Source organism: Lynx rufus, unplaced genomic scaffold (genome assembly GCF_022079265.1).
Source record: "Lynx rufus isolate CCGP_SWC_20201006 ecotype Redwood Valley unplaced genomic scaffold, mLynRuf1.p SCAF_1, whole genome shotgun sequence".
Taxonomy (NCBI): domain Eukaryota; kingdom Metazoa; phylum Chordata; class Mammalia; order Carnivora; family Felidae; genus Lynx; species Lynx rufus.
Genome location: NW_025814823.1, coordinates 90,582,327 through 90,595,369, shown reverse-complemented (window position 1 = coordinate 90,595,369; position 13,043 = coordinate 90,582,327). Strand labels below are relative to the sequence as shown.

The 13,043-nt window shown below is 51.1% G+C and overlaps 1 protein-coding gene across 1 annotated transcript; it reads right to left on the bottom strand.

Annotated features, from left to right (window-relative positions):
* Positions 1–3,790: 3,790 nt before the first annotated feature.
* Positions 3,791–12,755, bottom strand: LOC124514732 (uncharacterized). The gene is made up of 3 exons (XM_047082971.1): positions 12,574–12,755; positions 9,632–10,131; positions 3,791–6,391 (listed from the first exon to the last, which is right to left on the bottom strand). The coding sequence occupies exons 2-3, from the start codon at positions 10,128–10,130 to the stop codon at positions 6,054–6,056; spliced, it is 837 nt and encodes a 278-aa protein (XP_046938927.1). The 5' UTR covers position 10,131; positions 12,574–12,755; the 3' UTR covers positions 3,791–6,053.
* Between the last annotated feature and the right edge of the window lie 288 nt (positions 12,756–13,043).

Sequence of the window (13,043 nt, the reverse complement as noted above, 5' to 3'; positions counted from 1 at the left end):
GGGTCCCCTACAGAAGGCAGGAGGCACCATCCTAGCCAATGCCAAGGCCAATGCCCTGGCCATCCTGGACACATGACCCCCCCATCTATGCTCACTCAGCTGTCACATCTGTCCCTCTCCCCTTTCATCTTAAACACGTTCTCGAAAGCGCTTGGCTCTGGGAATTGCAGGTTGTTTTCTGGAAAGATGCAACTTTTCAGACACGGTCTATTTTTTCTCTTCAAAGCTGTGCTGCTTCTTACGTTCCTCTGGCCAATATTCTGTTCTGGACCCCATTCTCAGCACAGTCACCCCTAACGATTTTTCCCTCCTTTTTACTAAGTGACAAATACACAGGACAGAAACATTGACCATCCTAACCATTTTTTGGTGTACAGTGAAGTGGTATTAACCACATTTGCATTGTTATACAATCACCACCCCTAACCGTCCCCTTCTCTTGTTTTTTCTGGTCCAGCTGAAACCACTGACCATTCTTATTGACCGATGTTACCACCCCAGTTTCTATCCATCACCTGGGCTGGTGGGGTGGGTTCAGGTGCAGAGGGCCATGGCTACAGGTAGGGGTCCTGGGTTCAGCATTGCTCCCTGCTGAGCCTGCTTAGGATTCCAGCATTTGCATCCTGTTATGGACTGTGTGTCCCCCACTCGCAAAATGATTCATGTGGCAAAACCCCACCCCCAATGTGATGGCATCGGGAGGTGGGGCCTTAGGGAGGTGAGCAGGTTCGGTAAGATCATGACATGGAGCCCTCATGACGGAATTAGTGCCCTCATGAGAGTCACGAGAGAGCTTGCTTCCCTGCTCTGCCCTCTGCCATGTACGGATACAAGGAGAAGCTGGCCTCTGCAAGACAGCCCTCGCCTGGGCCATGCTGGCATCCTGACCTTGAACTCCAGCAAATTTCTGTTATGGAAATTAAAGCCACCCAAAATACCGTATTTTGACAGCAGCCTGAACTAAGACACGCCCACGGGGTCTGAATTTGGTCTGTCACTGTCACATTTCTCAGCGTCTCATATTGCCTGGTTTCCTTGTTGGTATTTGTAGCCAGTCCATGTCTCACTCCACATTTCCAGCGGTGCAGGAAATGCGGTTTGTAAATGTTTTCCCATAACTTAATTTGTATGTCGAACCCGCCACTCGACAGCAGTGGTGGAAACTTAACTTCAGTTTGGAGCTGTCCCATCTCCCTTTCCTTCCTCTCGGATGTGTCTACATAACGCCTGAAGACGAAGGCATTTTAAATTGCAAGACTGTCAGATCTCTGCGTGCATGTCTCTCCTTGCTCCCTCATGTTTTCTACACTGCTCACTCTCTGCCTCCTTTTTCTTTTTTAATGTTTATTTATTTATTTTGAGAGAGAGCACAAGCAGGAGAGGGGCAGAGAGGGAGGGAGAGAGAGAATCCCAAGCAGGCTCCACACTGTCAGCACAGGGCCCAACATGGAGCTTGAACCCAGGAACTGTGAGATCATGACCTGAGTGTCAAGAGTCTGACGCTTAACCGACTGAGCCACCCAGGCACCCCACTCTCTGCCTCCTTTGGCTGCCCATTTATTTTGCCCCCATGGACACCCATGGCATTGCCAGAGAGCTCTGAGAAGCAAGAGTCCCCTAGCGGCCACTCCAGTCTTGCTGCAAAGTGCGGTGAGAAGGCCCTTCTGTCCTCTGGCTGTTAAGTATCATATCACCATTGGAATAGCTAAATGCCACTCGAGAATCCCATCATCTCCAATGGCACTAGGAAGCCCCGTTCCATGGCAGCCTCTCCTGCTGTCAATTCTGGCCCAGAGGGGACAGCCACCAACAGCTTCTAGATGACTCAATGCTGCCTTCACTGTCTCATCCCCTACTGCCTTAGTGGAGGGAGCATCCTCTGGGCAGCTGCTAAAGAACAGTCAAATGGTGGATCTTCTGGTTTTATGTAATAAAGCCATTTTAACATTCCCACTCCCCTGAGCCTTTGGTTCCCTTCTTTAAAACTCAGCCAAGGCAATGCTGGCATCTCCAACTCATCTGACTGAGGCCACCACGGTGTCCAAACTTCCGGAGTCATCCAGAAGCACCTTAGGACAAGCTCTGGGTGTTCTTGGCAGCACTTTAAGTCTTCAGTTATGGGAAATGCTCCCGTATCAACCAACTTGCTCGACAATATTCTGTATCCCACCCCCATCTGGTACCTTGAAGATCCACTCCCTGGGTGTGCTTCCCCAGTCCCTGCAGTCAGACCTGTCCTGCAAGTTTTTGGGTAACTGAGCTATTTCCTCCTAGAGTAGGGACTGTGCTTCACTGCAGAGGCCATGCTGAGACCCAATTCTAGTTGTTGGTCTGGAGGCAATGAGTGGAGGTGATTGTGAGAGTGATCAGCATTATTGCATAAGACATTCACCTCAAGTGAGATCTTTGCATAGCCTCCAGGCAAACTAGACTGTTCTTCTATATCAAGGCAAGGAAGCAGCTACTGCTCAGGGCTCTCAGGCTCAAGATTCTTATATATATCCACCCAAACAACCCCATGCCAGGCCCAGGCCTCAGGATCCCACCTTCCTCCGCCCCCTTCTCCCCCCCCCCCCCCCCCCGTCCCCTTCAAGCCCTGACTCTAGCACAGGAAATTTATTGAGGATCCACTGGTCTGCTCCACAGCTCTGCTGCCCTTATGGTTAAATTGTGGGCCCAGTTTTCAGCACGCTTTGCTGAAAAAGTAAGTATGTCTTAATTTTCTTTATTTATTTTTGAGAGAGAGAGAGCAAAGGCAGGGAGGGGCAGAGAGAGAGACAGAATCCGAAGCAGGCTCCAGGCTCTGAGCTGTCAGCACAGAGCCCGACATGGGGCTCGAACTCACGAACCACAAGATCATGACCTGAGCCGAAATCGGATGCTTAACCGACTGAGTCACACAGGCGCCCCAAGTTAGCATTTACGTTGCCTTGGGAGACTTCCTGGCTTTCATATTGTGCCCTCAGTCGAGTGGGCTAATTTGAGTCTTACATGCCTTCTGCAAAGTTTCTAAAGCAGGTTTAGAAAAACTAGCCACCCCTATAATCCTTGTAATTACAGTTGCCTTCCCATCTTTCAAGGGTCAAAGCTACTTCATAAGCCAAGCTTTCCCTTCAACTTCTATCTCATTCCAATCTACCAAAGGGAAAAGTCTTATGCTTCAGATTAGGGGTTATCACCACCCCAGTGGTGGGAGGTCACTGTTGCCTTCTGAATGGTAGATGAGCCAGTTCTAGATTCCTATCCCTATAGTCTCCCTTCCATTGCTACTTCCTACTGTTTTAGCTTGAATCCCCATGAAAGCAGAGACTGAGCCTAGAACTTGGGGGCAGTTGATATGGTAGGTGAATCCAGGAAATGAGAGGGAGGGAGGAGAATGACACAGGGTAGAAGGAAAATTCAACAGTGTATTTTGGCTTCTGTCCCTTATGAGTTGAAGGTTGCCTCAGAAGGCGTTAACTCACCTGCACTCCCAGGCTATGCCTATGGTTGAGAGAGGTCCTGAGGCTTAGGAGAAAGCCCTAAAGCAGAAAAGCAGAGAAACCTACAGTAGACACTTGAAACGAGGCACTGACAGTGTACATGGAGCCATCTACCATAGCTGTGGCTAAAGTCAGAGGTGGGCTGATAAGATGTAACCAAAAGTTCCAACACATCTAGCACATCTTTCCTGCCTCCTAGGGGATCAGACATCTGGGCCAATGACAAAGGCCAGACACCATCTGCTCCCTGGGATTCAGGTGCCTGGTCCTGTAGACCTTTGTTATGCCCAGAATTCGTGATCCCCAAAGATCACCAGGGAGCCGAGTCTGATGCAAAAGCAAAGAGCCTTTATTCGAGCTAGCTCGAGCTCAATCCCCTACCTGCACCGATGCAGCAGTGAGATGCCAGAGAGAGCGAGGTTCAAAAGCACAAAGGTGTTATAGGGATCTAGGGGCAGTTGGTGGGGTAATGGTTGTGGCCTTAGCCAATTGGCTGGGGAAGGGTCAGAGTCCCCTTGCGCAGGTTGCCAGGTGTGGTTTGAACGGGAAGTTTGAACGGGTGAGCGGGAAGTTACTCAAAGGGAAGAGATGTGGTCTGAGGTTTGAATGGGAATTTCTTTCTGTGGTTTTCTGGGAAAGGGGGCCATGTCAGGGACGTAGTCACTCAAGATGGAGGACACAGAACAAAATGGAGTTGGCCGGCCTAGGTCCGCTCTTTCATTCCCCCTTGTCATGTAGCTTATGGACCCAATCATGGGACCAGCTGCATTTCTATTTTGTCCTCTTCTGTTATTAGGGGCTTGCACTGAGCACGGAGGACCATTAGTTGGACGGCCCCTGACAAACTGGACCAGTCTGTTGATGATATAGGGTCCGAGGGTTAATAGTAGGAGCAGGATGGTGAGGAGTCCGGCAAGGGCCGAGATGAGGGTAGCTAACCAGGGAGACCAGTTGAACAAAGACTCGTACCAGGACTGAGATTGTTCTCTCTCTAAACTTTTGTTTTTGCAGCCCTTCCCTTATGAGGGCCATAGATTCTTTTACGACCCCCAAGTGATCAACATAGAAGCAACATTCTTCCCCTAGGGCTGCACATAGTCCTCCTTGCTGCATGAATAATAAGTCTAATCCCCTTCTGTTTTGGAGTACTACTTCTGATAAGGAAGTAAGGGATTCCTGTTAATGAGAAATTGATTTCTCAATTCTTTCTATGTCTAAGTCAATGGCTGCCCTTAGGGTTCCGTAGTTTTTGTCCTGGATGACGAGTGAGGATATTCCGGTCCCTGCCCCCGCTAATCCCAGTTCCAAGAGCGCAGCCAGAGTTAGGGTTGTAATAGGCTCTCTCTTACTTCGGGGGTTAGTAGAGCCTAACCTGTTAAGTATTTCTTCCCCTGAATGGTACACTAGCTTGGGGATCAACTACACGAGTATGCAGAAGCCTTCTTTCGAGGAGTTAAGGACTTGGGAGTGGACGCAGGGAGCGAGGCCGCTGGAACAGGCCCACCATGCATTTTCGGGGGGAAGTAGATACACTGTCTCCCTGGGGACTGTTAGGGTTTCATTAGAGATGTGACTGCCCGGGGGGGGGGGGGGGGGGGGACGTGGCTTATGCAAGTGCCCTGCCCTGTTACCGCCTGGAGGATTAGTCTTGCAGTAGCCTGCTGCCATCTGCAGGAGCTAGAGTTGGAGGCTGTTGTATAATTGCCTTTAATGGCAATACCTTCGTAATATGGGGGCCGGACATCTAGACAGAGCAAACAGGACGTGGTCAGGTCGGGTCTAGAAGTGTTTAGTACCTGGTATGCTCCGACAACTGTGCTCCACAGGGGTCTGTATCAGATAGTAAGTTGTGACCTGGGGCAGGAGATGCGGGTGACGCTCCGGTAGGGACAGGGGATGTGGAGGGCTGTGTGGCCAAGGCCTAGGTGTTTCTGGGAGTGGCTGTCCAGGTGGGGGCAGGTCGGGGAACTAGTACTTGGTTGGGTCCTACCCCTGTGGGGGACTGCTGGGCAAGGGGAGTCGCTTGCATTCGGAGGGTAAATAATGTTCCCTTGTCCTTGGCTCCCAGCCTAACCCGGTCATATATCCTGAGTCCCCAGGTTTTTCCACTCTCCCATCCTGTTGTTTTTTTACCTTGGCTTGTAAAGGATATAACTATGGGATTACCGCGCCCCCAGGCATATGGGGGTCGGGGGCCACTGGGCCGCTTTACCACAATGAGATCTCCGGTGCGTGGTGGGGTCCACCAGATGTGCCCCGTCGAGACACATGACCAGGAGGCGCAAAAGTAGTCAGCCGCGTCCCCACACGTGCTCAAGCGAGAGTGGCCGGGGCAGACATAGAAATAAAGGTTCTGCGCATGGAATCCGGGAGCATATGGTGACAAGGGGAGCAGAGTTTGGAGGTCTACGCAAAGTTCTGGGAACCAAGTATTCGTGGGGTGGCTCTGGGAAGTCTGATTAAGTATTGTCCCCGAGCTGGTGTCTATGATCTGCCAGGTGATGTTTTGGGGGGCGTGGGGACTCTCGGCAGCATGAGCAGTGACAAGCAGAGCTAACAGAATTACCAATATCAGGTGGGTCGAATGTGCTGTAACCTGAGCTTGAGCGGGTTGTGTTGGTCCCGATTGACAGCCCATCGCGTGACGAAGTCCTTCCGGATCGTGTAGGGGTCCACTGGCCGAATGTGGGTGTGATGGACCCAGGTCGCGATGCCGTCTACTTTGAGAGCGGTGGGGGTTGTCAGCACCACGATGTAGGGTCCCTTCCAGTGCGGCTCGAGGGGCCCCCGGTGGTGCCTCTTGACGTAGACCCAGTCTCCCGGCCTGTACTGATGAGGTGTCAGGGTCGGGCCAGCCTCGTAGATGGCACGGAGGTGCGGCCAAACGTCCTCGTGCACCCTCTGGAGCCCTCTCAAGGAAAGAAAAAGTTCTTGATCTTTAAACTCAGCAAGAAGTTCAGCTCAAAGGTTGGGAATAATAGGGGGTGGCCTGCCAAACATGATTTCATAGGGAGTAAAACCCAGGGTGTAAGGAGTGTTCCTAACCCAGTAAAGGGCATACGGTAGGAGAGTCACCCAGTCCCCGCCAGTCTCCATGGTTAATTTGGTAAGGGTCTCTTTTAGGGTTCTATTCACTCTTTCTACCTGTCCTGAGCTCTGGGGCCTATAAGCACAATGTAATTTCCAGTTTGCCCCCACAGCCTTGGCTACTGCCTGCATTACCTGCGAGATAAAAGCTGATCCGTTGTCTGATCCTACCATGGCAGGAAAACCATACATGGGTAAGATGTCTTCTAGTAGCTTCTTAGCTACCGTCTGAGCCATTTCATGCTTGGTTGGGTATGCCTCCACCCAGCCAGAGAAGGTATCTATAAATAATAAGATATTTATAACCATACTTTCCTGGTTTAACTTCAGTGAAGTTGACATCCCATTGGGCTCCTGGTCTGGTGCCTCTGAGCCTGGTTCCTTTTTTATTTGATGTGGCTCTTGCATTGGTGAGTTGGCAGGTCTTGCAAGCAGATATAACTTGCTCTATTTTGGTGTCCTATTGGTGAATCTGTGTCCGTCCCGCACAAAGCTGCTGCCATCAGGGAACCAAGTAGCCTCGGCATCGGGGAGGGGCCAGCCGGTCAGATCCATCCGTCATCCATGTACTTGTTCCAGGATCCCCGCACAGTCATGTAGTGGAGCATCTAGGTCAGGGTCGGGCAGCAGGGTTGCAGGATTGAGGGCCACACTGGGGTGGAACCGCACTCATGGAGGGTTGAGTAGGAGGCTCTAGTAATAAGTCATAAGTGTGTTACTCATCCATCTATCAGGAGGCTGTTTCAGGACCCCTTCAATGGCGTGTGGGGTCGTGATCCAGATCTCCTGTCCTAGGGTCAGTTTGTCTGCGTCCTTGACTAGGAGTGCTGTCGCCGCAATAATTCTTAGGCATGGCGGCCAGCCGGCAGCCACTGGGTCTAGCTTCTTGGACAGGTAAGCCACCGGGTGGTTCCAAGGGCCTAAGGCTTGAGTTAGAACCCCTTTTGCTATTCCCTTGTGTTCGTCTACAAAGAGATGGAAGGGCTTCGTAATGTCTGGCAGGCCCAGGGCTGGGGCATTTAGGAGGGCCATTTTCAACTGATTAAAGGCAGTTTCTTCTTTTTCAGTCCATTTAAATGTTTTCCCCTCTTTGGTAGCTTCATATAGGGGCCTGGCGATCTCAGCAAAACCCAGAACCCGGAGGCAGCAGTAGCCGGCAGATCCTAGGAATTCCCTTACTTCCTTTCGGGAGTTGGGAGTAGGGATCTTTAGGACAGTTTCTTTTCTGGCATCTGATAACTGCTGCTGTCCGCCCTCCAGGATGTATCCCAGGTAACTTACCCTCTCCCTGCATATCTGAGACTTCTTTGCGGTTGCCCTGTATCCCAAGGCCCCCAGGGTAGCCAGCAGGTCCTGGGTCCCTCGCTCACAGTCCTTGGCTATGTCGGCAGCAATCAGGATGTCATCTACGTACTGTAGGAGGGTGAGGCCACGGTGCTCCTTTCTGTACTCACCCAGGCCCTCGTGTAGTGCCTCGTCAAAGATGGTGGGCGAATTTTTAAACCCCTGAGGCAGCCGTGTCCAGGTGAGTTGCCCACTGTAGCCCTCCTCTGGATCATGCCACTCGAAGGCGAACAAGGGTTGGCTCTGGGGTGCCAGCGGCAGACTGAAGAAGGCGTCCTTTAAATCTAGTACAGTATACAGACCCTGGAGAGTGCCAAGGAGCTCAAGAGAGTATATGGGTTGGGAACAGTTGTCTGTGACCCTCTTATTTACTTCCCAGAGGTCTTGTACCGGTCGATAGTCATTTGTGTGAGGCTTTTTGACCGGCAGTAGGGGGGTGTTCCAGGCAGACTGGCAAGGAACTAGTCCCCCTAGGCTTCGTAGTCTCCAGATGTGTGGCTGGATCCCCTTCCGGGCCTCCTGAGATATGGGGTATTGTTTGATTCTTACCGGACCTTCTCCTGGCTTGAGCTCTACCAGGACCGGGGTCCTGTGAGCAGCTAGTCCTATCCCCCCCGTCTCTGCCCAAACCGAGGGGAATTCTTGTAGCCATCTGTCTATATTATCCTCTCTCGAGAGTGCCTCCTTGTGGAGGTGGTATTCATCCTCTAGTTTCATGGTCAGGACCTGGATGGGGTGGCCCTTGCCATCGGTGACCTGAGGCCCCCCTTGTCTGAAAGTTATCTGAGCTCCAATCTTGGTCAGTAAGTCCCATCCTAACAGCGGGTAGGGGCATTCCGGTATTACCATAAAGGAGTGGGATACCCATCCCGTCCCCACATCTACCATTCTTCGGGTAGTCCATGAATACTGGCTCATACCAGTTGCTCCTTGTACCCAGGACTTCTTGCTGGCTACCTTTCCTTGTGGGGTGTGGAGGACCAAATGTTGTGCTCTAGTGTCGATAAGGAAGTCAACCAGGGTCCCCTCCACTTTAAGAGTTACCCTGGGCTCAGGGAGAGGGTCTGAACCCCGACTCCCCTAATCACTCAGTTCATCTAGCTCTAAGACTTTTACCTGATCAGTCTTGCTTCCCTTCCCGCTGGCCTTTTTCGGACAATCTCGGACCCAATGCCCTATCTCCTTGCAGTATGCGCACTGATCTTTCTGCAGCCTCTGCCTCCCCCCCTTGGTGGTTCCTTTACCTCCTCTTGAGTTGTCCGCCAGCTGCCGGAGACGGCGGTCTCGTTCCTCGGGGAAGTCAGCAGTGGCAGCTAGTAGTATTCTGGCCAGGTCTCGAGTCTGCTTACTGCTGGCAGCCACCATGGCGCGAGCCTGCTTATCCTCAGGAGGCTCCCGGTTATTATATACCTTTTTGGCTACCACCAGTAAGTTCTGTAGACTTTTTTTCTCCTAGTCTGTTTTTTGTAATTTTTTCCTAATGTCTATGGCCGATTGGTTTACAAAGGCCATGATAACAGCTGCCTTGCTTTCCAGAGCCTCTGGATCCATGGGGGTATAGGTACGGAATGCCTCCATGATCCATTCTAAAAAGGCAGCCGGAGATTCATCTTTTTCCTGTTGCACATTTCCTACCTTGGCCAAATTGGTTGGCTTCCTAGCAGCCATTTGGAGACCCCCCATTAGAGTCTGGCGGTAGACCCCGAGCCTCTCCTTACCTTCTGCCGTGTTGAAATTCCACTGGGGCCGAGTTAAGGGGAAGGAGGCATCTATCTGAGCCTGGTTGGTGGTGGGATTCCCATCTGCGCCCGGAACTAGTTTTCGGGCCTCATTGAGGATTCTTTCTCTTTCCTCAGTCATGAACAGGACCTGCAAAAGCTGCTGGCAATCGCCCCATGTGGGCTGATGGGTAAAAAGAACAGAGTCTAACAGATCAATAAGCCCTGTTGGTTTCTTGGAAAACTTAGGATTCTGAGCTTTCCAATTGTAGAGGTCACTAGTGGCGAAAGGCCAATAGTGATAGGGCTGATTCCCCTCCGCATCTGGGGGCCCGGTGGCTCGCAGGGGCAGAATAGTGGAGTCAGCGGCGGAGACGGATTGCTCCCTCTGAGCCCTTTGTCTGGTAAAGGGCGGGCTTCCCACTGGAGCGTTTCCACCTCCTGCTCTCAGAACAGCATCTGTCTCCCCCAGAGGAGGAGGATGGTGTTCTTCCGGCATCCTAGGGGGGTTATACGGGGGAGGAAAAATTAATTCTTCTTCAGTCCCCCCTTATAGGACAGGGTAGAGGGGTGCTGAAAGCTGGGTAAGACTTTTCTTGTTCTCCTTCTTTTCTGTCCCCTGCAAAGCAAGAATGTGTTTTGGCTCCAGAGGGCGTGGGGCTAGGAAGGGCTTAAGCCAAGAGGGTGGGTCTTCTACAAGGTCCTGCCAAGTGATAATGTAAGGGAGCTGATCAGGATGGCCCATCTTAGGCTGAGAGATGATACCCGACTTGGTGGATGGTAGGGAGCTTGAAGCTTCCCTCTGGCAGCCATCTGACACTGAAAGCTGACCACTCGCTAGAACAAAAAACCTGCCACCGACCCTTTCGGACTTCCACACTGAGGTTGTTAGCTCTTCCCCTGACATCCTTAAAGTGATCAATCATAATACTTAGAGGAGTAGTCTGAGTCTGTCCCATAACATCCGTCCAGTAAGTCCACAGAACAAAACAGAGAAACATAGAAACAAACAGAGGGCCCCTAGAAACTCTTCCAACTCCATGGAAGCAAAACTGAAAGCTAGACGACGGCCTAACACTGACCAGCGGGAGCGACCCACCTCGTCTCAGACCTTTGAGGGGAATCCACGTCCCTCCAGAAGGGAGGATCGGAACGTCTTCCAAAACTCCTGGCCCGAGGTCCTCCAGTGCGTCCACTTAGACTGCACCGGGCACTACCAGAATTTCAGAAATGAGCTCACAGAGAAGAGACAGGGAACGAACAGACACTAACCATGGCCAGTCAGGCTCTCTGGGTCGGGGGTCCCTCGGGGGGTCTTGGGGATCCCGGACGAGCCCCCAAATGTTATGCCCAGAATTCGTGATCTCCAAAGACCACCAGGGGGCCGAGTCCGATGCAAAAGCAAAGAGCCTTTACTCGAGCTAGCTCGAGCTCAATCCCCTACCTGCACCGATGCAGCGGTGAGATGCCAGGGAGAGAGAGAGCGAGTTTCAAAAGCACAAAGGTTTTATAGGGATCTAGGGGCAGTTGGCGGGGTAATGGTCGTGGCCTTAGCTGATTGGCTGGGGAAGGGTCAGAGTCCTGTTGCGCAGGTTGCCAGATGTGGTTTGAATGGGAGGTTTGAACGGGTGAGCCGGAAGTTACTCAAGGGGAAGAGGCTTGGTCTGAGGTTTGAAGGGGAATTTCTTTCTGTGGTTTTCCGGGAAAGGGGGCCATGTCAGGGACGTAGTCACTCAAGATGGAGGACACAGAACAAAATGGAGTTGGCCGGCCTAGGTCCGCTCTTTCATGTTCATTCTAGGAATATTTTCAGAGGTCCTAATAAGTGTCATTAAATACTTTTCTACACTGAAATACAGGAGAGAATATAACAGCTCTGTGGAGCTTGTGTCCTAGTAGTGGTGGTGGGGTAAGAGGTGGGGGGGGGGGGAGAAGGACAATAAAATATACAGCCTATCAAATGGTAACAGGTGTTAGAAAACAAAACAGGAAAGAAGGGTAAGTTGTGCTGGTCTGGTTTCAGCTGGGGAGAACACATGCTCATTTAAATAGAGACATGGTGGGGGGTGGGGAGGGGTAGTCCCTGGGTGGTTCAGTAGGTTAAGCGTCTGTCTCTTGACTTCGCTCAAGTCATGATCTGACGGTTCCTAAGATTGAGCCCCAGTTGGGCTCTACGCTGATGGTGCAGAGCCTGATTGGCATTCTCTCTCTTTCCCCCTTTCTCTGGCCCTCCCCTGGTCGCTTTCCCTCTCTCTCAAAATAAATATATAAAACTTCTAAAAAAAAACAATTAAAAAATAGAGTCATCAGGGAAAACTTCACTGAAAAGATGACATTTAAGCAGATACCTAGGGGCTGAGTGGCCCAGCTGGTTAGGCATCTGACTTCAGCTCAGGTCATGATATCACTGTGAGTTCAAGCCCCATGTTGGGATCTATGCTGACAGCTCGGAGCCTGGAGCCTGCTTCAGATTCTGTCTCCATTTCTCTGCCCCTCCCCTGCTTGCTCTCTCTCTCTTTCAAATATAAAATAAAAACATAAAAAAAATTTTAAGCAGATACCTGAAGGAAGTGAGAGTAAAATCAGCCAGACACTGAGAAGGAGGGAACGGTGTGAGGGAAGAAGCAAATCGGGAGAGTGCAGTGCCTCCCTCCCCCATGCCAGGTGAAGACAGTGTTTCAAGGAGGAGGAGGCCTCAACTGCCTGAAATGCTGATCGGCCAAGGTGAGGATGGACAATGGGCAAAGGACAAAGCAACATAGCAGGGTGATGGCATCTTTGACAGAGAGCAGAGCAAAGAGGGAGGGGAGGAACTGAGGACAGTGAATACAGGAAACTTCTTGGAGTTTCATTATAAAGGGAAGCAGAGAAATGGGGCAGTAGCTGGAAAGTAATGTAGGGTCAAGATAAGGAATTTTTTCTTTCCAAGATGGGAGACCTACCAGCTTCTCTGCTCCCATTTCCCTTCATCTTTCCTCTTGCTGTAGACAAATCTGCGGCCTCTTTGACCTCCCTCTTCAAGCCCCAAAATATTTTTCTGCAAAGCTCTGATCCCCAGAGTTCTGAGCTGTAGGAGGTGAAAGCCACAAAGAGTCCTTTGTGCAAGCTTTCTGCTCTTGTCACATCATTCCCTGGGGCAATACACTTGGCTGCCTCAGTCAGGGGCTGAAATTCCATAGCAGGAAGAACAAAGTCAGATATCTCAAAATATCATCCTGCTGCACTTATTTCCGGCCCTTTCTCCACTTGGATGGCCTCTCCCTAAACATGGGGCTCCCTGCCTGCCTGCTGCTCTGGTCTGTCAGCGCAGCTACTTTATTGTTAAGTATTTTGATCAAAGCAATATTCCCTACACTTTAGGCATTCCTGGATCATTGTTATGATTTTAGCTGTTTCCCTACAACTCATGTCG

Excerpts from the sequence above, each read along its gene's own strand:
- LOC124514732 (XM_047082971.1), bottom strand. The coding sequence starts at position 10,130 with ATGCCGGAAGAACACCATCCTCCTCCTCTGGGGGAGACAGATGCTGTT. Across the intron at positions 6,392-9,631 it reads GAATTTCAACACGGCAGAAG|GGCTCCAGAGGGTGCACGAG; the intron begins GTAAGGAGAGGC and ends TTTCCTTGAGAG.